Source organism: Phymastichus coffea, unplaced genomic scaffold (genome assembly GCF_024137745.1).
Source record: "Phymastichus coffea isolate CEN01 unplaced genomic scaffold, Cenicafe_Pcof_1.1 PCOF00142, whole genome shotgun sequence".
Classification (NCBI taxonomy): Eukaryota; Metazoa; Arthropoda; class Insecta; order Hymenoptera; family Eulophidae; genus Phymastichus; species Phymastichus coffea.
In genome coordinates, this window is record NW_026706953.1 from 311,275 (window position 1) to 333,010 (window position 21,736).

The following is a 21,736-nucleotide window of genomic DNA, read 5'->3' on the forward strand; positions in this document are numbered from 1 at the left end:
ACATTATTTTCGCATAGTATGTACAGGGTTCGTTATGATGTATACAAACTTTGTTATGATTTATACATAAATCTTGCGGGATTTTACATTTTGCTGGTTTTAAATGTTAATATTACATTTTTTTAAAAAGGAAAGTATATGTTCGCACGCATTGACATCAGAGTTCGCGACAATGGACTCTATATTTAAGGGTAGTTGATACTGCAACTTTTTGAGATTAGCCAGAAGGGACAATCTTTGGGAGTTGTATAAATTACATTGCCAGAGAATGTGACTGATGTCTTCCGGATTTTGATTACATTTACATAATGGGCTATCTACAACCTTTATTTTGTAAAGTGATGCTGCTAAACTGTAATGGTCACTTCTGATGCGATTGACTGTGACGATGAGTTCCCTTTTTAGCTTGAATTTACTGAACCAAGGGGATTTCGCTTCCTTGTAGAAGTTTTTAAAAAAATTTTTGCCAGTCGAGCTTGCTTGGTTTATTATTACTTCTTTAGTTTGATTTTTGCAAGTTAATTTGAAGCTTTCAAAACAGTCTGTAAAAGGAACTTCTCCTGCATCAGTAAGTTCGCATTCAGTGGCCGCTTTTGCTACGCTGTCGGCAATTTCATTACCTTCAATGCCTCGGTGTGACGGAATCCAGAAAAAGTTTATAGACTTGTGAGGTTGAGTTAGATAGAGATTCGTTAGCTTAGTTTTTATTTCGAGAATGTACGGATTAGTTTTTACACTGAGTTTTTTTGACGCGAGAGAAGTGAGAGCACTGAGCGAATCAGAAAAAATGAAAATGTTACTATGCTCGCTATTTGTGGTTACATCAAGCGAATCGCTCAACGCTATACACTCGGCAGTATACACCGATGATAGAGAGTTAATTCTTCTTTTCACTTCGAAATGATTTTCCAGTGCAACGCATGCGGTTCCTACGCCGTGAGAGGTTTTACTGCCATCTGTGTACAGCGCTAGGGCGCTATTTTCTCGTATAAAATCAGCTACTTGTTTATTTGGGTCGGAGGAATGTTTCAGTTTTTCGCCAAATTCAGTATTCACAGAGATGTTAATAATTTGATCACGAAAGTTGTGACAATACAAGTGGGTCTTTCCTTTATTAATTATTTTGCCAATTAGTTCCATTGAGTTGATAATACTTTGACTGATGATTTTTTTGGGTTTTTTGGAGTGTTTTTTATTTATATAATAAAAGCGTTTCACTGATTTAAAGGTCTGTGAATCATGACAAGAAAATGTTTTAGCCAAGAAGCAGTTGGAAAGGTAAAATGCTCGGTGTTCAAGAGATATCTTAGACTCAGCTATTAGTATATTTTTTGGAGTACTCACGCGAAGACCGAGAGCTTTTCTCAATGCACTAAACTGAAGTTTTTCGAGTTTATCAACAGCGCTTTTACGAGAAGGAAAATAAATGAAGGATCCGAAGTCGATTATAGACCGTGCAAAACTTTTATAGAAGGTGAGGAGCGTGGTGGGATCGGCTCCCCACCAAGTTCCACAGAGGAACTTAATAATGTTGAGTGCTTTGGAACATCGTTTGTGAACTGAATCAATTTGTCGGAAAAATGAAAGCTTGTAATCGAAAATAATTCCTAAGAAGCGAACTGATTTACTTGATTTTATGGTGTTAGGACCAACTTCAATTACTGTTTCTCCAGGAAGAATTTTGTTGTTGTTGAAATGAATAAGATCAGTTTTTTCTGGCGCAAGCTCTAGTCCTAGCTTTTTGAGATTATTTTCAATAATTTGGATTGCTTTTTGAATTATGCTTTTGGCTCTTTTTAGCGAGGTGAATTTGATGTAGATCGCGATGTCGTCTGCGAATTGTGACACTTCAACGCTTTTTTGCAAGTTTTCTGTTATACTACTAACATAAAGAATGTAAAGTAGCGGACTTAAGACTCCGCCTTGAGGAACACCTTTAGTGGCAAGTCTGGGGTTGTTGGGGCATGAATCTGAATATATTAGCCTTTCGTAAGTGATAAATTTAATAAATATTAGGAGTTTCTCTGGGCAGCCGATTGATGCTAATTTATTAAGTAAAATATCAATTTTGACATTATCGAAAGCACCGCGTACATCTAAGAAGGCGGCTAAAACTTCTTTTTTCTCTACGAAAGCTTCTTCGACTTTGAGGGTTAGATTTGACAGGTTGTCCGAGCACGAATGTCCTTTACGAAAGCCGTGTTGACTAACAGGAAGAAGATTATTTTGCTCAGCCCACCATTGGAGTCTATTTTTTACCATTGTTTCGAAAAGCTTGCATACGCAAGAAGTTAACGATATAGGGCGTTTTTGTCATTGCTCTTGGGTATGAAATGAATAAAGGAGTCTTTCCATGAGGCGGGGAAGTCATTAAACTGATACATTTGATTGAAGATGTCGACAAGAAGGAGTTTAAATTTGACTGGAAGTTTCTGGAGAATTTCAAAATCTAGCCCATCCATGCCACAAGAGGATTTCGTATTTTTGTCATCGAGTGCAATATTTAGCTCCATAAAATCAAAGTAAGCATCTAAAAATTCGTTATCATTACATTTTGGAATGAAGCTTGGGTTGATTGGGCGATATGGAGAACATATTTTGTCCAAGATTTTTTGGATGCATTCAGTGAATTGAAGGTTTTGGTTTGAACTATTATTGGAAATTTTCACCCACTTATTTTTTAAAACTTTGCTTTTATTCCAAACATAATTTTGGCTAGTGTGGAAATTTATAGTCTCGGCAAAATTCCTGAAACATTCCTTTTTTTTCTTTTTGAACGTACGTCTAGCGAGAGCCGCGTGTTTTCTATACAAAATGAGATTGTCTAGTTCCGGATACATCCTCCACTTTTTGTATGATGCACGGCGCAATCTTTTGACTTTATCGCATTCATTGTCCCACCAAGGAACAGGGTTAGTTATCTTTACATTTTTTGCAGAACTATTCAATGTGGGCGTGGCAAGCTTTACGGATTCCATAACAATGTGTGTAAAAAAGTCGTATTTACCAGGGGGTGAAAGTGATTCGTAATGATCGAGTAAAAATTGCTCGTATTTGCTTTCAAGATTTTTATAAACACAATTCCAGTCTGTGCGGACATTTTTGATTTTAAATGACTTTTTAACATAGGTGTTTTTATCTATATTAATAGTTATAAAGAAGGGATAATGGTCTGACCCCCAGTTTTCATCGTGAGCCAAGACACTTGTTTTGTCACTTAGATTGACAGTAGAGAAGATGAGATCAATATTTGAATAAAGGTTCCTGTGGGAGTCCCAATGACTATTAGAGTCGGCATTATGTAAAAAGAGATTGGAATTGTTTAATACGGCGTTCTCGAATCTAATACCATTTGTGTCAGTCTTTCGGCAATTCCAATTTTTATTGTGAACATTGAAGTCGCCCAAGAATAAACAATGGCTATTTGGTCGGATATTGGTGGTAATAGAATTCCATTGATCTTGGCTTAGTATGAAACCGGGAGTTCGATAGCATGCAATTATATCGAGAGAAGGATTTATATTGTTAATGTGTACGCCACATAACTCAACAGATTAACACGGAGAAATAAGGTTTTCTAGTTCTATAAATGCTAAGTTTTTACGTATAAGGAATATAATCCCGCCTCCACTTGAGTGAGTTCTGTCTTGCCTGAAGGTGATGAAGCCAGGAAATTGTACACTGATGTTGGGAGATAACCAGGTTTCAACACCAATAAATATGTCCAAGTCTGTGAGTATAGATTCAATTTCTTGACGCTGTTTCTGGAAACTTCGCATGTTCCAATAGACGATTCGTAAATTCCGACTTTCAGACTTTTTTTGTGAATTCATTTCAAAAAGAAAATTGAGAAAATTTAGTTATCGCTGTCGGTATCACTGTGACTTGAATTTATACGCTTCATAATTCTGTCGATTCGGCTATTTAAGTTGGTATCAGTAATTTTCTCTTTGACTTCCAAAAGCATTTGTGTGAAAGCGATCATGTTATCGGTATATTTAGACGCAATTTCGGGAATATTCGATTTTCCAAAAGATTCGACTAAAAATTGTTTGAGCTCTTCATAGTTGATGGGAAATTCCGTTTGTTTACTGTTGATGAATTCTTTAGCCGGATTTACTTGACTTTCAACCTCTTGCGGATCGGCTCTTACTTTTTCGCTGGTTCTGATTTTTTTTACTATTTTTCTACTTGTTTTTACACCCTGGGTTGAGTTATTTAAGTTGCTATCAGTGCTTATCGAAGTAATGGAATTCGAGTGAAGCGGACGTTTAAGAATTGAAGGCGGAGGTTTCATTTCATTCATTTTAATATCCAGAATATTTTCTTGATGAGAGTTCGGAGTAATTGACTGTTGTTGTTGTGCGGATTGCTCAGGTGTAAGCGTGTTTGCTTCGTGTGTCTGCGAAAGAATGTCTGATGAGGCTAGCGTATTATTTTCTGGTATGTCTTGAGTGTTTATTTCTGGAGAAATTTGAGTTGTTGATTCAGTATTTTTACAGTGCTTTGCGAGATGTCCTTCTTCTTTGCAAAGAAAGCATGTTAGTTTTTCGGCTGATAGGTAAATGAAGTAATTCGTTCCTTCGAAGTTTATGCAGATCGATGGGGGAATTTTAGCAATGTCGTCTGGATTTACATACATTTGTCGTCGGAAACTTAATACGTGTGTAAAGCCGGGTTCGTTATAGCCTGCGCGTATGTATGTTATTTGTGAACAAGGCGAGATATCGAGCTTTTTCAGTTCGTTGAGAATGATTTCATTCGGAATGATGGGGCAAGCATTTGAGATGATGATTCGCTTTGCTTTGGAAATTAAAGGTCTGATTTCTAGAATATGAGGTCCGACAGTAATTTTTGCCTTGTTTTCAGTCAGCCTGTCTGCAGTGTCTTTACTATTTAGATATAGGCATACTCTTGAATGAGAAATGCGAGAAAACTGCCCTTTTGACTGGAAGAATCCAGTCAAAAGGGCAAGTCCCTCCCACGAGGTCCGAGGAAAGGGTAGCTGGGACCGCGGGTGGACATTAAAAAAACGAAAGTTGGGCGCGCGTTTTCTCTTAAATAATATAAAGTCTCCAGCAATTCGTTCAAGAATTATGAAGTTTTTTTGCATAAAACGGTAAACTTCTGGCCAACACGTGGAGAGAAAGTGTCTTTTAGTTACTCTGTTAATTGATCAGTATTCATCTTGAATTATCCGACGTATCGAATAACTGAATATGTTTGATCGGAATATTTTACGTATTTTGCACTTAAATGACTATAGTTAGTTGTTGTTGATGTATTTGTGCGATCCAAACAAATTCAGATGACTTAGAACATGGTGAAACTTATATAGCATGTGTGTGTATTTACAAGGATTGTAAGGTAAAAATTGTTTTTAAACCGTAACAAGCATTGTTGATGAGATCGTTGAAACGCAGCGCCGTCTACTGACTAAAAACTCTTTTGTTTTATAGCTGTACGAATATAAAACCGTAATATGAAATTTCCCTTATGGCATGTAGCACTCAGCGTCACTATTTTCAGGATTATTTTATTGAAATCTGTCCTGATTCAGAAGAATCCTTTGGATACAGTATTTCTCAACCTGTCAGTCTTGAGATTTCTTCAGTCTCATCTTCGTATTTCTCTCTCTTTTTCTTTGGTTTTAATTGCTTTCTTGATGGAGGCAGTTATAAGATCCCATTTTTCCTTCGACGTCCATGGTCACTATATAGTTATCTTTCTATAACCGAGTCAATACGACTTTTGCTGAAAGCTTTCTTTTATTGCTTTCATACAGAAGATATTTAACAACATATATTTCGCGTTATCTTTTTTATGAAGCAAAAACGGTATTTTATGTCCTCTTCCTTCCACCCCCGCTATCGGTGAAGGCGGAGCCTTTCGGGCCTTTCCCGTATTTTCTTCCTCTCGCTTTCCTCTGGTCGCACTACCGCCGAACGGCCCCGGTTCAACCCCTTTGGTATCCCCGTGCAAGCATGTGACTCACAAGGCAGAAGCGAAGGCTTCCCATAGTGGAGTTGAATGCAATCTTGGAAAATGTCCAAACTGCCTTGAAGAGAGACCACGGGATGCATTGCTGCACCCGCGCATACAGGAGCGACCAGAACACAGCATCAGCGATGCTCAATCAATCGAGAAAACTCGATCGAATTCAATTACGCTTATTGACTCAAAATATTTCAGGAAGGTATCTGAGTGTCGTGGTGACCGACCTTCCCTCCCATTTTCACTGGCGCAAACATATAATAATACGGCACACCACGCATACACACCCATACACATGTGCGGACGCACGTACATTTCTGCTGTGCATTTGACACGCTCGATCGTACACATCCCTCGCATGTTCGTAGTTGTTCGTCTGTCTTGAATTATTGCTCACTCAAAAGCGCAATCAGATAGGCACGCAAGGGTTCAAAGGCGCGCTCTCGAAGCTTGTGCGTACATGTCGCTCATACCAAAGTGTCGGACCCTAGTGCTTATGTTTTCGGTGACATTTCGGCACATACTGACTGTGGGAATGTCTAGCCGGCTCTATCGCGCAGATGAGTCCCTCTTTCTGCCCTCTCTCGATCTATTTTCTATCTTTTACAAAGTATAATCGCTAAGTCTCTGAGTCAATCGGTATTTCATCTCACTGTGTTTCCGTCTTAGCCATTCTTTAATATTTGATATGGGATTATGCGTTATAATCTTTTGTCGAACTTGCATAATATATGTAATGCAAATATACACAAGTGAATAGATAAATACCCGGAAGAGCAACGAGTGTAGTAGACGCGAGGAAACTGTACAATGAATTTAACTAAAATTAATGTATTCTTCGTTAAAATCTAAATGTATTCGGCAATAAAATATTACTAGCATTATGCAATTTATCACTTCGATCGATCGATTCTGCTATTTCTAAACTTAACTTATCGGCAGTCTACGTCTTCTTAACCTGTTGCTGAACTTAATTTATCCTTACACTACGCGTTTACATTTATGACCCTATGTTTTCGTTTGTTATTTAAGTTATTGTCGTACATTCATTAAAAAAGAAAATAAAAAATTATAATTTAGGTCGTAGCGTTGTAACAATTTTTGCTTACATGCTTGTGCATCGTTGTCCGTTGACTCAATCGCTCAAAGTCCCGAAGCATCCGACGAACGACTGATTATCTTGACACTGTCTGTGCAAGTTGACGCAATAAGTTATCTTGGATAGCAGTCGTGCCGGTGAGCGTGCGAAGGTGACGAAGAAACGGTGGTCGAGTTCCTTTTTACCAAATAATCGTTTCATGCGCTGCTTCTCTGATGCGGATAAACGTTCGATAATTTTAGTGCGCACAAAAGCGTGTGGGTTGTTTCCGGAAGGATTGTTGATCACATCCTCGATTTCCACGACTATTCCAGTTTCTATTTGTAACATAACATAATGAAATTTATTTATTTTATTAGTTACATTTGTAATGAATTCTATATAGATCAGTCAAACCAAAAGGGAAGCACGGTGAACTGCAGGTGACTCGGGCTAGGGTATCCTTACTTCTTGCCATAGTTGTACATACTACTCACGTTGATCTGCTATTGATTTTGTTATTGCTGTTGTTGTGGCGTAAGTTATCAAACATCAAAGTGGCGGGGTCACCAATGAGAAGAATAAAGGTTAACACAAGATTAGAATGAAGAAATTTTTTGTTTTTGACTTTCCAGTTTGCTGTCAGAATATAATCTGCTGAAAAAAACTAATTGACAAAAATTGCATGTTACTACGGCAACTTAAACAAGAACATAGAGCTTTACGTTCATCACAGTTACGCGTTTAAGGAAAGAAATCTTTGAAGATAATAAGCATATAAAAATAATAATTATAAGAATATAAAGATATAATAAGAATATAAAAGTGAATGTTTATATGAACAAACACAAAAAAGTGCACGTGACTAACTGGTTTTTAAAAATAAAAAATAATAATGTGTGTACTGAAAATAACTGTAATTATTTTACAACTGAATCATCAATGTTCTGTAATAGTTATTATATTTGCTTACGTGATTTACAAATTGAATCAAAATTATGAAAAAAACAACAATAAAAATATTCAAAGTTTGCCCCGAATGAGGATTTCAAATAAACCAATTACACCTTCCTACTAACTTGATACAATGATAATTGAAATTGCTTAATTCACGTACGCTAATTGCTTGAAAACGAGCCCTGACAATTTTTACAAATGTGCGCGGGTGTCCCGCAATAAGTACTAATTTCTCTTACGTGCATGTAGCATAGTCTATCATTAAGTGACAGGCCCGGTCAGGTCCATCGTTGAGAGTCTGGTGAACTCCTTGATGTCTTGCATTATCTCCAGGAATTAGCGTAACGTCGATGGTGTCCAAAGTTGCCTTCGGATCCTGTAGTCGCTTAGTGTTAAGTGGAGATGAAGGGAGCGTACACTGTAGTGGATGCCGAACGAGTGTATCCGTAAAATCTAGTCACGAGCAACTCACTGTGCAACGGACTATTTCCCAACATGCCGTCAGCACCATCGATTCTTTTGGAGGGGATCAGGATATCATTCGTGCACATGAAACAAAAACAAAAACACGCTAATTTCAAAATTCTCGGGCTTCGCATGTTAACATAAATTAATATATTTATATCTCTTAGCAGTGTAACGGAGAATTCCTACTACGCTGATATTCTACTGTTGAAGCTCTCAAACCCATCCGTTTATCAGGTTAACCGTGTATTCGTACACACTTATGCCTGTTATCTCTTTATTTGAAGTACTTTGAAGTGCGATGAAGGAGACGATTGGTGGAGCCAAGACCTGCTGATGAGGAGTTAAGAACAAGAGGACGGTGACTGCAAAGAGCACGAAACAGAAATAGAGAGAGAGAGAGAGAGAGAGAGAGAGAGAGAGAGAGAGAGAGAGAGAGAGAGAGAGAGAGAGAGACTTTAATTGCCTGCACAGCCACAATGCATAAGACCGATTGGTAGTATCCTTGGAGTATTGAGCCACACGCGTCACCCAATGTTTCGTTTTTTCGTTTCTCAAATTTTTCAATCCTCCGCGAGGACATTGGACTATATTGTGAATACACGCCCGGTGCGCGAATGCATTTGTGATATGTTGTGTTCGTCGTTGGATCGCATTAAGCCGATCACAAGGACCAGTACTGGTACATACCGGTATGAGTATCGGCAAGGGCTTGCGTCGACGACACGCACGAACATTTCAAAATGTCGTGTTTGGGGTTGACGGTAGAAGGTTAATGTACAATGTTGTCAATTAACATCTCCGAACACGTTGCAAAATCGTGCTATTTGTTTATGTCATAGTCATCATCGCATTTGTATATATGCCGATCATATGTTTGAATAAAGTGCGAACAAGTGTCTCAGTGTTTTCGACTAATCCGAATCCTCAACCTGACGTAAGTATCGCGTACGATTAGTATTTATACTCGGCATAATATTTAGCATTCATACCTCCCGAATCTGACCCTTAAAAATATTGTACACCTAAAATTATTGTACTTATATGAAAAAAATAAAATATTAGTAAATACCGTCGTATATAAGATTTAAATAAATGATTGTTTCGTTATGGTACTTATCTTGAAATCTTTTTCCATTGAGGCAGGAGCAATATTTTTTGATAAAAAATGTTTATAAATAGAACAATGTTCTTTCACCAGTGTCAGTGCAATGTCTATATCCTGAGTGTAAATGGAATAAATAAAGACGACAGTCCCTTCTAACGTCGATGCTCTTGTGTAGAATCAATAATCTTGAATAAAAAATGAACCCAGTAAAGAAATTTAAAGTGATGCCGACCTAGTAGAAATTAATACATGAGACGGAATTTGCAAGAGTATAGGAGCTTCGTATGCCTTTTCAGTTACAAATTTTTTATGTGTTTTTTTTCAGTGGGAACAATTTTACCGTTCGAGAAAATTGTAGCAGTATAGATAAAAGAACTTGCAAGACTGTTCATTTGGATGTTAAAATTGAAGACGGTGTGCACTTAACTGTTGAAATTTTAATTAAAATTCCTATAAAGTCTCTTGTAAATTCAAGATATTCTGCGAAACAATGCTATAGCCGCGCGTCAGAGCTGTGTATACTGTCATTCAGAGTTCGGTCAAAGTCACGCAATTTTTCGAATACGATGCTCGGGCAAGATAAACTTGAGTTTTATTACAAATATAATAAAATATTTTTTGTACAGTGCGGGCTATGGCCGTACTATAACTTGATTTTTAGCAAAATCCTTCGATGTTTTTGGCTAAGTCAAGAAATCTTCATTTTGATTACTAAGGTAAATTTCCGTCTCATTTAGTTCGAATAGATAAGATATTAGACGACACTTATAAATTTCATTTCCACAAAAATTAACCTGTTTCAATCGCATTTATGAGACTGGAGTCGTAGTTTTAAAATAATTATTTATTAAACATTCTATATTTATTTTTATGTATTTTAATTCAGAGAGAATAAGGATTTACAAAGATTGTTATCACTATGAAATTTGATAATGATGATGTATTTTTCAAAATTTTATACGTTGTATTCGCTCTTAATTTTTAGTTAATAAAATTTTATGAGATAAGACACGAAATAGATTTAGTTATTGAAAGCATAGTGTCTTTCTTCTACAATATTGTTGTTACCATCAAATTTATAAATGGAATTTCCAACGAAAAGAAAGTACGTGGCATTATGCAAAATTGAAAAATTTATGCAGCACTAATAAAAATATTTGTCAATAAAGATAAAGGTAATTTTTGAAAAAATAAAAAAAGATTGGGAAGAAACTGTCGATCCAATCGAAAATCAAATTCTAACTCACTATGCCAACTTAGGAAAGCTGCTGAATATTTTATATCTGAGTAAGTTTGATGAATTAAAGCTTTCTTAATATATATTTTAATAACGTACTTTAATATATATTTTAGGTGCAGTTTTATCAACCTTGGTAGCATTTATGTGTCTTCCTCTGACACCGGTTTTCCTAGATATAATTCTTCCTTTGAACGAATCAAGACCAAGAAAACCACTTATAATGGCAGAATTTTTCATCGACGAAAAAAAGTATTTTCATTCACTAGTGATACATGCTTTTATCACAGCTTATTATGGTATTATACCACTTATCGGAACCGACACATTTTACATGAATTGCATCTATCATGCGTGTGGAATGCTGACAATTTTAGGGTACGTTGAAATAATTAGATTAGTGAAAAATCATAATCTGATGTAGTTATATGTTCAAGATAAATGAAGGCATGAGCATTATTGTGAAAAAATAAAAATTACTATAATTTTGTCATTAAAAATGTAGCTGATAAACAAACACGGTAGCCGCCACGTTCTTCTAGTTTTTCGTATGCAGCGAATCCAACCAAAAACGTTATTTGGCATGATGTAGTTTTACATACTTCAGATCACAGGAAAAATGCCTTAATATTGAAATAAGATAAAGCGTATTCTCTCACTCTCAACAATATACATACATTTACAAATAATCAGATGGAACATAAAACTAAAAATTGAACTAAATAACCGGCACAAAAAATTTAAATCTTGACTTGCGTGCATAACGACTGCGATTTTGTTTATCTTTTATATTTATTTTTCGTTTAATTAATAATTTTTCGACACTCCGTGTTTAATGACTCGACTTAGACACGCTTGGGAAGGCAAGCGTGTTTCAAATCTCGTCTCATACACGTCACAACAAAAAAAAAGTACGAGAAAATGATTTCAACCTTGATCGTGTAGCCTCTTCAGCGTCGTTTCGCTAAGACGCAAACATCCACGCGAGGCTTAAATATGCTAAATTATCTTGATGTGCCAGATATTATTGACTTTTCACCTGTTAATTCCAAGTTCTCTGGGGCACACTTATATCGATGGAAAAATGGGAATGATCACGCGTAGCAGGTGAATGGCCCTTTCCTCATTGGGTCTTACCGTGCTGCCCGTTTCTCCGCTTCGCTCTTACTCTTTTGCTCCCTTGTCGCCTCTTGCTCGCACTCTCGCTCGTTCATTTTCTCGGCGAAAAGGTCAACCAACTGATCTTCCACGTATTGAAGTGACTCGCGAGATTTTGGAAGCCACTTGCCTTCCATGGAGTTTGGTAGCTTCCAAGAACTTATTCTTCAGAGTTAATAACTGTAACACGGCGACGAAATGCATACTTTGCGCTCGCCCACGTTCATATGTCGAGTCAGAGTTACCAGTGAGATTCTGTTTATCTACGAGAATGTTCATTTTTTTCATTTCGGATGCGGACGGTCGGTTGTTCGAACAGTTTAAAAACACGTGGACAATGTGTTTTCGAAGTCGCTAGGTGCGCATCTTAACATATGTGGACCGCACCTAGTTTTTCTTCGAGAAATGACTCCTAATTTTTGTATGACGAGCTAATTTCTCCTGAAAATAGAGCATAAGGTTTTAGGTAAGAACTTGTCAACTACTTAATTAAAAAAAAAACTGTTTAGATTATTATTTTACAATAATTCACTATTTCACTCATGATTTAAATGTTCTACGATTGTTAGGGTGAAAAGGACTGAGAGTGGAAGTTTTAAAACATTTGATATAAGAATGCCGGATTTATTCAACTAATAATAAAACAAAAAAATATAACAAATAAAACGGAACGCTCGGAACCAAACTAAGATTGCAATTAACACTAACGGTACAAATTACATTTATAAAAGTTTGAAATCTCAATCGCAAACTGAGTTAGTTAAAATTAAGAAATGATTAACTTTATGTCGGCACGGAAATCGTATCTCTAAATTTTACAAAGGTATAGTTAACGGAAGTACAATTAATAAAGTATGATTAACGCACGCGTGTTCAACAATAAGCGACTTGCCTTTTGTCAGAGCCTGATCTAGAAAGAATGAAACGCGTCGCCGCGCCAGCTGAGTCCGATGCAAAAAATTTTTTTCTTATCTCAATTCCCTTTCCTCACACGAACGTCGAAGGCGTGAACTTCTTGACCTCCTGCCAATGGGATTTCATTATTCACGTATCAGCTGCTTCTTACTCTGTTTGATTGGCTCGAGTCGAAGTCTGTGATGATTTCGACCGCGCGTTAAAGATTGTGCCATGTTTTGGTGGCTCGTGTTGCGTTGTTTGATATTTAGGATCTGGATTTGGCGTAAGGAGAGATAATGGATGTTTAGCTGCGATCGTTGAAAATAATTATTATAACACACTGGTACTGTATAAATATTACTGTATTGTTGAGTTAAAAATGAGTGTGCTATGCGCAGGCGAACACTACAGAGTATCGCGAGGTATGCGCGCGCGTACAAAGTGAGTGTAGCGAGGCGAGGAGTTGGCGATACTCACTCGTCGAGACGTCGCGTCCTTCTGGTCATTCGCGGGGGTGCATGGATGCACCACCTAGCCAGGCTTTTGCTTCTCCTTTTCCCGAGAACACTCAATGCTTTTACTCGTCGGAGAGGGAAAAGAGAAAGCGGAAATCTGATGGAAAAAAGTGCACGCGCGGGCCTGCTACAAAAAAGGCCCAGCCGAAAAGGTTTGGCTGTTTGCACTACGTGCTCCATGAACTGATCGCTTGTCGGACATCATAAAAAATAAATCGTAAATCAACTGAGATATTGATTTACGATTTATCGGAAAAACTAAGAGAAGGGTTGAGGAACATGTACGGTGCAGATTTTGGAAAAGTCTGCGACCCCACAGTACCCCCTTGCCAGTGATGAAGTCACGAAAAGAAAGTACTAATAGTGATGCTGAATGCGTGACAATGAATGATTATCATAATACCGTAATATTCATTGAACCCAGCTTGATAGCGCTCTGCGAAACGTACACGTCGTGTGGATCTTCGGATAGCTGGTTGTTGTCCGTTGTTTTCATGAGCTGCCGGTGGCTGTTGTTGTTGCTGCTGAGGAACTGGCTCTTGTTGCTGCTGTTGTTGGGGCTGTGCCTGACGATGACGTATTAAGAGGAACTCGTCTTCCTCGTCGTTTTGATGTGCGTTCTCTGGAGCATCTCCGAGGACAAAGGCTGGCTTGAGTCTATCGATAGAAACGTTGGCTGTGTGACCGTTGAGCTGCAGCTTAAACGTTTTATCCGATCGAGTCAGCACGCGGAATGGTTCATCGTAAGGCATTTGGAGTGAAGACATCACAGCGTCGCGGCGAACTAAAACGGGATTGCACGTTGCCAGATCCTTGAAAATAAAGATTTTCTGCTCGCCGTGTGATTTTTCCAGGACTGGTCGTATCTTCGCGAAGTAGTTGCGCAACTCCGTCACGAAAGAAGCTGGGTCATCGTTGTTAGTTTTTGATGCAACGAGCAATTCCCCGGGAAGGCGAAGTGGCTGTCCGTACAGTATGTCGGCTGCTGTGGCTGCGGCGTCCTCGCGCCATTCGGCGCGTATGCCGAGAAGCACAGTTGGGAGAGCGCGAGTCCAGCTGTCGTTCTCGTGGCAACGAATCGCAGCTTTTAGTTGCCTGTGAACGCGCTCGATCATGCCATTCGCTGCGGGATGATAGGCAGATGTACGCAGGTGGGTCGTACCTGTCAAACGGCTAAGCGCATTGAACAGGTATGACTCGAATTGTCGACCTTGGTCTGTTGTCACTCGAAGCGGCGTGCCAAAGCGATAAATCCAGCCGTTGTAGAAGGCTCTTGCGACGGTCTCGGTCTCCTGGTCCGGCATCGGGAAAGCTTCTGGCCAGCGAGAAAACCGGTCGATGCAGGTTAGGCAGTATCTCTGTCCTTCTGACGGCGGCAGCACGATGATGTCGATGTGTACGTGTTCGAACCTGGAAGAAGGAGGTGCAAAGCTGCCGATGGGTGAGTGCACGTGACGTGTCACATTGGAGCGTTGGCACCAGAGCCGAGTTTAGGCATGGGCCTACCTGGGCCCAGGCCGGGGCCCCGCCGTGGAAACCAGGCCTCGCGAACAGGGCCTCGCAACCAGGCCCCGTCTTTTTGGCCCAGGGGTCGGGAAAGGTCTAAACTCGGCTCTGGTTGGCACTGTATACATGCCCGTGTCCAAGTGCGACAGTCGGTGTTAATCGATGGCCAGACGTAGCGCTTCGCCACTTCCTTGGTAGTTGCCTTTATGCCTGGGTGTGAGAGCCTGTGCACGGTGTCGAAGGCAATTCGTCGGAAAGCTGGTGGCATATAAGGACGGGCTATTGCAGTGGAGTAGTCGCAAATCAACTCAGCATCGCTCCCTGGTAAGCGCATTCCTTTGAGTTGAAGAGAAGTCTTGGAAGCTTGCAAGCTCTTGAGCTCTGCGTCTACTTTCTGTGCTTGCGCTACAGCCGTGTAGTCGAGCGTTGCTGCTACTTCTTCAATCCTTGAGAGTGCATCAGCTACGACGTTGTCTTTGCCAGAGATATGCCTGATGTCCGTAGTAAATTGACCTATGAAATCCAACTAACGACTTACCCGGGGTGAAGCTTTTTCGAGCTTTTGATGGAAAGCAAAGGTAAGCGGCTTGTGGTCAGTATATACGGTGAAATCGCGTGCTTCTACCATGTGGCGAAAGTACTTGACTGCAAGATAGCCAGCAAGGAGCTCTCTATCGAAGGTGCTGTACTTGGCTTGAGCAGGGCAGAACTTTTTCGAAAAGAAACCCAACGGCTCCCAGACACCGTTAACTTTCTACTTGAGAGCTGCTCCTGTGCTGAAGTCCGATGCGTCGCTGAAAATCGCAAGCTCCGCGTTTGTTTTCGGGTAAGCCAGTAGTGCTGCTTGCGCTAGGTCTTGTTTGAGCTTCTCGAAGCTCGAGATTGCGTGAGGTGTCCAAGTAAGCTTGGTCTTGCCCTTTATATTGTCGACGAGCAAGTTGTTGAGTGAAGCTTGAGTTTCAGCGGTGGTTTGAAGAGTGGTCCTGAAGAAGTTGACCATGCCGAGGAATCGGCGTAGCTCCTCTGCTGTTGTTGGAAGTGGAAATTCCTGCACCTCCTTGACTCTTTCAGGTGGTGGAGTAACTCCTTGGCTAGTGACGCGATACCCTAGAAAAATGACCTCGGCCTTTCCCAGAACACATTTTTTCGTGTTGATTACGATGCCGTAATCGTTGAGGCGCTTGAAGACGTTGCGCAGATGCTGCAGGTGTTCTTCCTCATTGGCAGAAGCGATTAAAATGTCGTCCAGGTATGAGTGCGCGAAGTCCAAACCTCGAAGTACTTCGTCAACGAAACGCTGGCAGGTTTGCGCTGCGTTACGAAGTCCAAAGGTCATGAAAAGAGGGTCGAAAAGGCCAAATGGAGCGATGATTGCAGCTTTCTCGACGTGCTCTTCGGCTATTGGTATCTGGTTAAACGCCCGCACCAAGTCAATTTTGCTGAAAATCTGCTTGCCGCGAAGCTGCATAGCAAAGTCGCCAACAATGTGCCGAACTGGGTATCGGTCTGGGATAGTGCGCGCATTGAGAGCACGATAGTCGCCGCATGGTCTCCACTCTTCTCGTCCTTAGGTACCATGTGAAGTGGGGATGCCCAGCTGCTCGAGGATGGTCTCATGACGCCGCGCTGAACCATTTCGTCAAATAAATCGCTTGCTGCTCTATAGCGATCGTGTGCAAGTCGGCGCAGTCTACTCCAGACAGGTGGGCCTGGGGTAGTCATAATGTAGTGCTTCGTGTCGTACTTGATAACAGGTGCTCGACCGTCGGGGCGTGTGATGTCTGGAAATTTGGCGAGCAATTTGTCATATTTCGTAGCATCTGTGAAGACGATGACTTTGATCGTTGGTGTGTCACACGTAAACAAACGTCCTTGTGAGGTCAGCTTCGTCTTCCTGTCTATAAGCTGGTTCTCTTGCAAATCGACGATCAGGCCGTAGTGTGCGAGGAAGTCGGCACCAATGATTGGCTTTGGGACTTCCGCAATCACGAATTTCCAGTTGAAGTCGCGCCGCAGTCCGAAGTTGGGCGAAAGCTCTGCTGTAACATAAGTATGTATGACAGAGCCATTCGTAGCGGAAAGCTCGTAAGTTGACTTTGTAAGCTTGGGCGAAAACATTGAGCGCGGAAGTACAGAGATGTCTGAGCCCGTGTCGATCAAAAAACATTTGTTTGTCCTCTTGTCTGTTAGAAATAGTCGGCGCGAGGAGGTGGCCGAGCTGCTCGCCGCAGCTATTACTCGGCCTTGAAGTTTGGGTGCATCTTGCAGTTGCCGGAGCACTTCTTTGCTTTGCTACCGAACGTATGATGGTACCAGCACATATCACTGGGCTGTAGAGTGTGTGGGCGTGAGCGAGAGTGAGAGCGCGATCTTGAGCGGCCATTCTGTGGGTTGTTATGACCATTAGAGGCACGGAGAGAGTGCACCTCTTGACGCAGAGCGCGAATCTCATCTTGAAAAATGAGACTCATCTGAGACAACTTTAGCGAGAGAAGTCCCTCTAATGTGCTGCAGTTGAGCTCAGATACTTGTGCTTGCACTTGCGCCTGCTTGGCTGACTCGTAAACCTTATCAGCGAGTATCGAAAGCTGGTCTAGGGTGGCCTCACTTTGCGATGCGAGGATGCCGTGCATGTGTGTAGGCAAACGTCGAAGCCACAAGGTGCGCACGAACGGATCATTGACCGTGTCGCCCGCGAGATCACGCAAATGCCGAAGAAATGCAGAAGGTTTGCGATCGCCCATTACCTCGTTTTCCAGTAGCTGTATCGTCTTCTCCTCCTGCGATTTACAGAGTCTTTCGATGAGCTTGGTCTTCAGCGTGGTGTACGGATTTTCGGCCGGTGGGCTCAGAATGATGTCCTTGACTTCCTGTGCGGCTTGCGGGGAAAGAGATCCAACGACGTAGCTGAATTTCATGTTTTCAGCAGTGATAGACGACGCTTGAAAACTCTGCTCAACCATACCAAACCACAGTTGAGTGTCATTTGATATAAACGTTGGCAGGCGTAAGCCTACGCGATAAATATGCGCGTTGTCCGCGGCGGCTGCTGCGGCGGTGACTCCTGCTGTCGCCTGCGGGTTTTCTCCGTTCGGTAACATAACGCACAATGGTCGATGACACACAAAAAATCACAAAACCAAGTCACTATGTCAGTTCTCACACACGATGCGAGTCCGCTGATCACGTCGGGGTCACCACTTTAGGATCTGGGTTTGGCGTAAGGAGAGATAATGGATGTTTAGGTGCGATAGTTGAAAACAATTATTATAACACATTGGTACTGTATAAATATTACTGTATTGTTGAGTTAAAAATGAGTGTGCTATGCGCAGGCGAGCACTACAGAGTATCGCGAGGTATGCGCGCGCGTACAAAGTGAGTGTAGCGAGGCGAGGAGTTGGCGATGCTCACTCGTCGAGACGTCGCGTCCTTCTGGTCATTCGCGGGGGTGCATGGATGCACCACCTAGCTAGGCTTTTGCTTCTCCTTTTCCCGAGAACACTCAATGCTTTTACTCGTCGGAGAGGGAAAAGAGAAAGCGGAAATCTGATGGAAAAAAGTGCACGCGCGGGCCTGCTACAAAAAAGGCCCAGCCGAAAAGGTTCGGCTGTTTGCACTACGTGCTCCATGAACTGATCGCTTGTCGGACATCATAAAAAATAAATCGTAAATCAACTGAGATATTGATTTACGATTTATCGGAAAAACTAAGAGAAGGGTTGAGGAACATGTACGGTGCAGATTTTGGAAAAGTCTGCGACCCCACAGATATTTCCGGCTTTCGGCTCAAACAACGAGGTGACGGTCGTTCAATGTCCGTCGTCGGCAATCAGCTTTGAAAGGTAACCTTTCAACCAGTCTGATTACCACAATGCATTTGCCATCTTTTTTAGCGATGTATGCATTTTGGCGAGTTTCGAGGCAGTGATCGTAGTAATGTTAAATAGTAAAATCTGATTCTAAATCGTAATTCAGCTTGATGCGGCACACGCTTCTCTCATACGCTTATTTTAAGTAAACAATATTCGTAGTGTTGCTTAAGTTTCGAGTTTCGAAGAGGCTGTAATTAAATTTAACAACAAAGGGACCAACCGACAAATATCGGCAGATAAGAGATTCTTTTAGAAATGAGAGTGTCGATGCCGCTACACATGGTCACTCGATCTTGATTTCGAGTTCGATTGTCGAGTATACTGCTATTTTAGTATAGTAAGTGTCTCTGAGTCTCTACCGACTCATCGACGAAGATACGAAAACAGCCCGACACAAATATCATTTTATAAAAAAAATGATCATATCTCACGTATGTCTAATTGTACTTCTCGAAAAAATAATTATTTGTTATTGTACCATTATATTTCTCATAAAAAATAAAAAATATCGTTATTGATCATTCACCTCCTATTTATTTACATAAAAGACATAATTAAGCAAAAATAAATTCACAGAAAAATTGTACCTTCTGTAGTCTAAATTGTACCATCAGTACAATTCTATAAATTTGTTTCTAAAAGAAATAATAGGACAATTACAAAGCTCTACGCCTGCGCAAAGTGCATTTCCGGATGACATCCTTGTAAGTTGTAACAATTAGTGGTAATTTGTAATTGTCCTATTATTTCTTTTAGAAACAAATTTATAGAATTGTACTGATGGTACAATTTAGACTACATAAGGTACAATTTTTCTATGAATTTATTTTTGCTTAATTATGTCTTTTATGTGAATAAATAGGAGGTAATAATAATGATAATAATAATAATAATAATAATAATAATAATAATAATGATCGATAACGATATTTTTTATTTTTTATGAGAAATATAATGGTACAATAACAAATAATTATTTTTTCGATACTCCGTGCGCAAAGTGCGTCTTTCCCGCACACTCGATAGAAAAAGTAAGTTGAAAATCACACTTTCTATACGTCGTATCAAAAAATACGGTACGGCACATGTTCGGGAAAGAGTTTCTCGTCTCGTGTACCTTTCCACCCTCGCCTCGCTCGGGTGTAAACGCCACACGAGACAAGAATCTACTTTCCCGCACTTGTATCGTAATGTACTATTTCGAGAAGTACAATTAGACGTACGTGAGATGTGATCATATTTTTTTTATAAAATGTTATTTGTGTCGGGCTGTTTTCGCATCGGTCTCATCGACGGCATCAACGTTCACTTAGCCACACGGCCTTTTTTTTTTATTGTTGTTTGCTCACCTCCTTTAGAACCCCGCTGTTAATTTTTTTTGCGGAAGGAAAAGTGCATCCCTCGTATTTCTTAAGCCATCCGGATACTCATCTGCACTTTTCCCTCTCCAGAGTATACTGACCAAAGGTTATGCCAGGGCTGCGTCCCAACAAGGCGGCAGTTCTGATTTTGTACCGAAGACGAGCAGTTCAGTCTTTTTTGAAATAAAACCTTAGACTTAAACTTGTCGATTTACTCTACCTCATCTGCTCCTCAATCCTACGGCCGCGTCACAAGAATTCCGCGATACGACATTGGTGCTAAGTGTGGGGTGACGCAAGTGGATAACTTCGAAGAAGACGTGAACGTCTTGGCAACAACCTGCTGTACTACCTCTCGCGAGGACTTCGAAGCTCTGCAAGGCGGCGTGGAACCTGTGAGCAGCTGGCAAAAAACTGCTGTATATTCTCTCGCGAGAATCACATCGTCGATAATTAAGGCCTAAGGACTTGGAGAGAGTGAGAGAATTAGAGATGAGTGCGGATATTGGGACTCATAAGTAGCACTATATACAAATAAAGAAAAATGGAGAAGAAACTCGATGCGCTTACTAAGGCATTCGAAGATTTCATGACGAGAATCAGCAACCGAGTCACGGTAGTTGAGAAGTCTAAATACACGCTTATGAACGCGAAAGAAAAAGATGAATACGCGCTAAACATAACTAAAAGTTATTCTTAACTAATGGAAGAGGCGCGCGGCATCGCATCGAAGCTTGTCGACGTTAAGCCTGTAGAAGAAAACATAGAAATAGAATAAACCGAGGCAAAAAGACACCCGGTCTACGACGAACTAGTGCCGGCGTCTTACCGAATATTGACGCCGAAGGACGTCATTACATGGATAACCGAGTTCGACGGTTCGGGTAATGTAAGAGTTTTTATACGCGAAATGGAAGATGCGATGAAGTAAATGAAAGACGGTCTAGATAAAAATGCGTGTTTCAAATGGCAAAAGCCAGCAAATTAAAGATGGGCGCGAAAGATTTAGTAGATTCGCAGGAAACAGACACGTGGAAGGACATGAAGGAATTACTTATCTCCTATTACGCGACGACAGAGACTGAATTAAGCTCATTGAAAGAAGAGCGGAATAGGATCATTCAAGTTGAGCATCGAACAGGGTATGAAAGTGTACACGCGTATGCGCGGAAGTTTTTAGACAAACATCAGCTTGTGATGAAAGCCGCGGGCGTGAATGAGGATCCACGACGCGCAAAGTACGCGCAGGAAATGCAGGAAGAACAAGGAGTTACGCACTTCGTCATCGGACTATCGGACGAAATTAATGCGCGAGTCATAACGAAATCACCAAAAACCTTAAAAGAGGCAATCAGCCTCGCGAAGAACGCGGAAAGTGAAATACAGAAGAGGCAATGGCTTTGAAAAATATCACAGGCACGTCAAAAGGAAAGAGGTAGGCGCAACGAACCACTATGCGTCAGATTTGAAGGTCGCCCGCGCGTAGGAGAAAGCGACGTAAAGAGAGCTCAGGAGAGACCCTCGAAGGGAAGAAGGGACGCGGCCGTACGGTACCGTTAATCGTCGAGAAGGGTATGACAAAAAT

At 40.8% G+C, this 21,736-nt stretch overlaps 2 protein-coding genes across 2 annotated transcripts in view; one reads left to right on the plus strand and one right to left on the minus strand.

Annotated features, from left to right (window-relative positions):
• Positions 1 to 99: 99 nt before the first annotated feature.
• On the minus strand, positions 100 to 2,262 carry LOC131672100 (uncharacterized). The gene has a single exon (XM_058949059.1). The coding sequence runs from the start codon at positions 2,260 to 2,262 to the stop codon at positions 100 to 102; it is 2,163 nt and encodes a 720-aa protein (XP_058805042.1).
• An 8,259-nt stretch (positions 2,263 to 10,521) lies between these two features.
• Positions 10,522 to 21,736, plus strand: part of LOC131672102 (uncharacterized) — a 29,401-nt gene continuing 18,186 nt past the window's right edge. Inside the window, exons 1-4 of the mRNA XM_058949060.1 lie at positions 10,522 to 10,542; positions 10,588 to 10,707; positions 10,772 to 10,889; positions 10,956 to 11,217. Of these exons, the coding sequence (XP_058805043.1) occupies positions 10,522 to 10,542; positions 10,588 to 10,707; positions 10,772 to 10,889; positions 10,956 to 11,217 (521 nt within the window). The remainder of the gene's footprint in view (positions 10,543 to 10,587; positions 10,708 to 10,771; positions 10,890 to 10,955; positions 11,218 to 21,736) is intronic.

Bases quoted from the DNA above. Each gene is read 5' to 3' on its own strand.
- LOC131672100 (XM_058949059.1), bottom strand. From the start codon at position 2,262: ATGGTAAAAAATAGACTCCAATGGTGGGCTGAGCAAAATAATCTTCTT.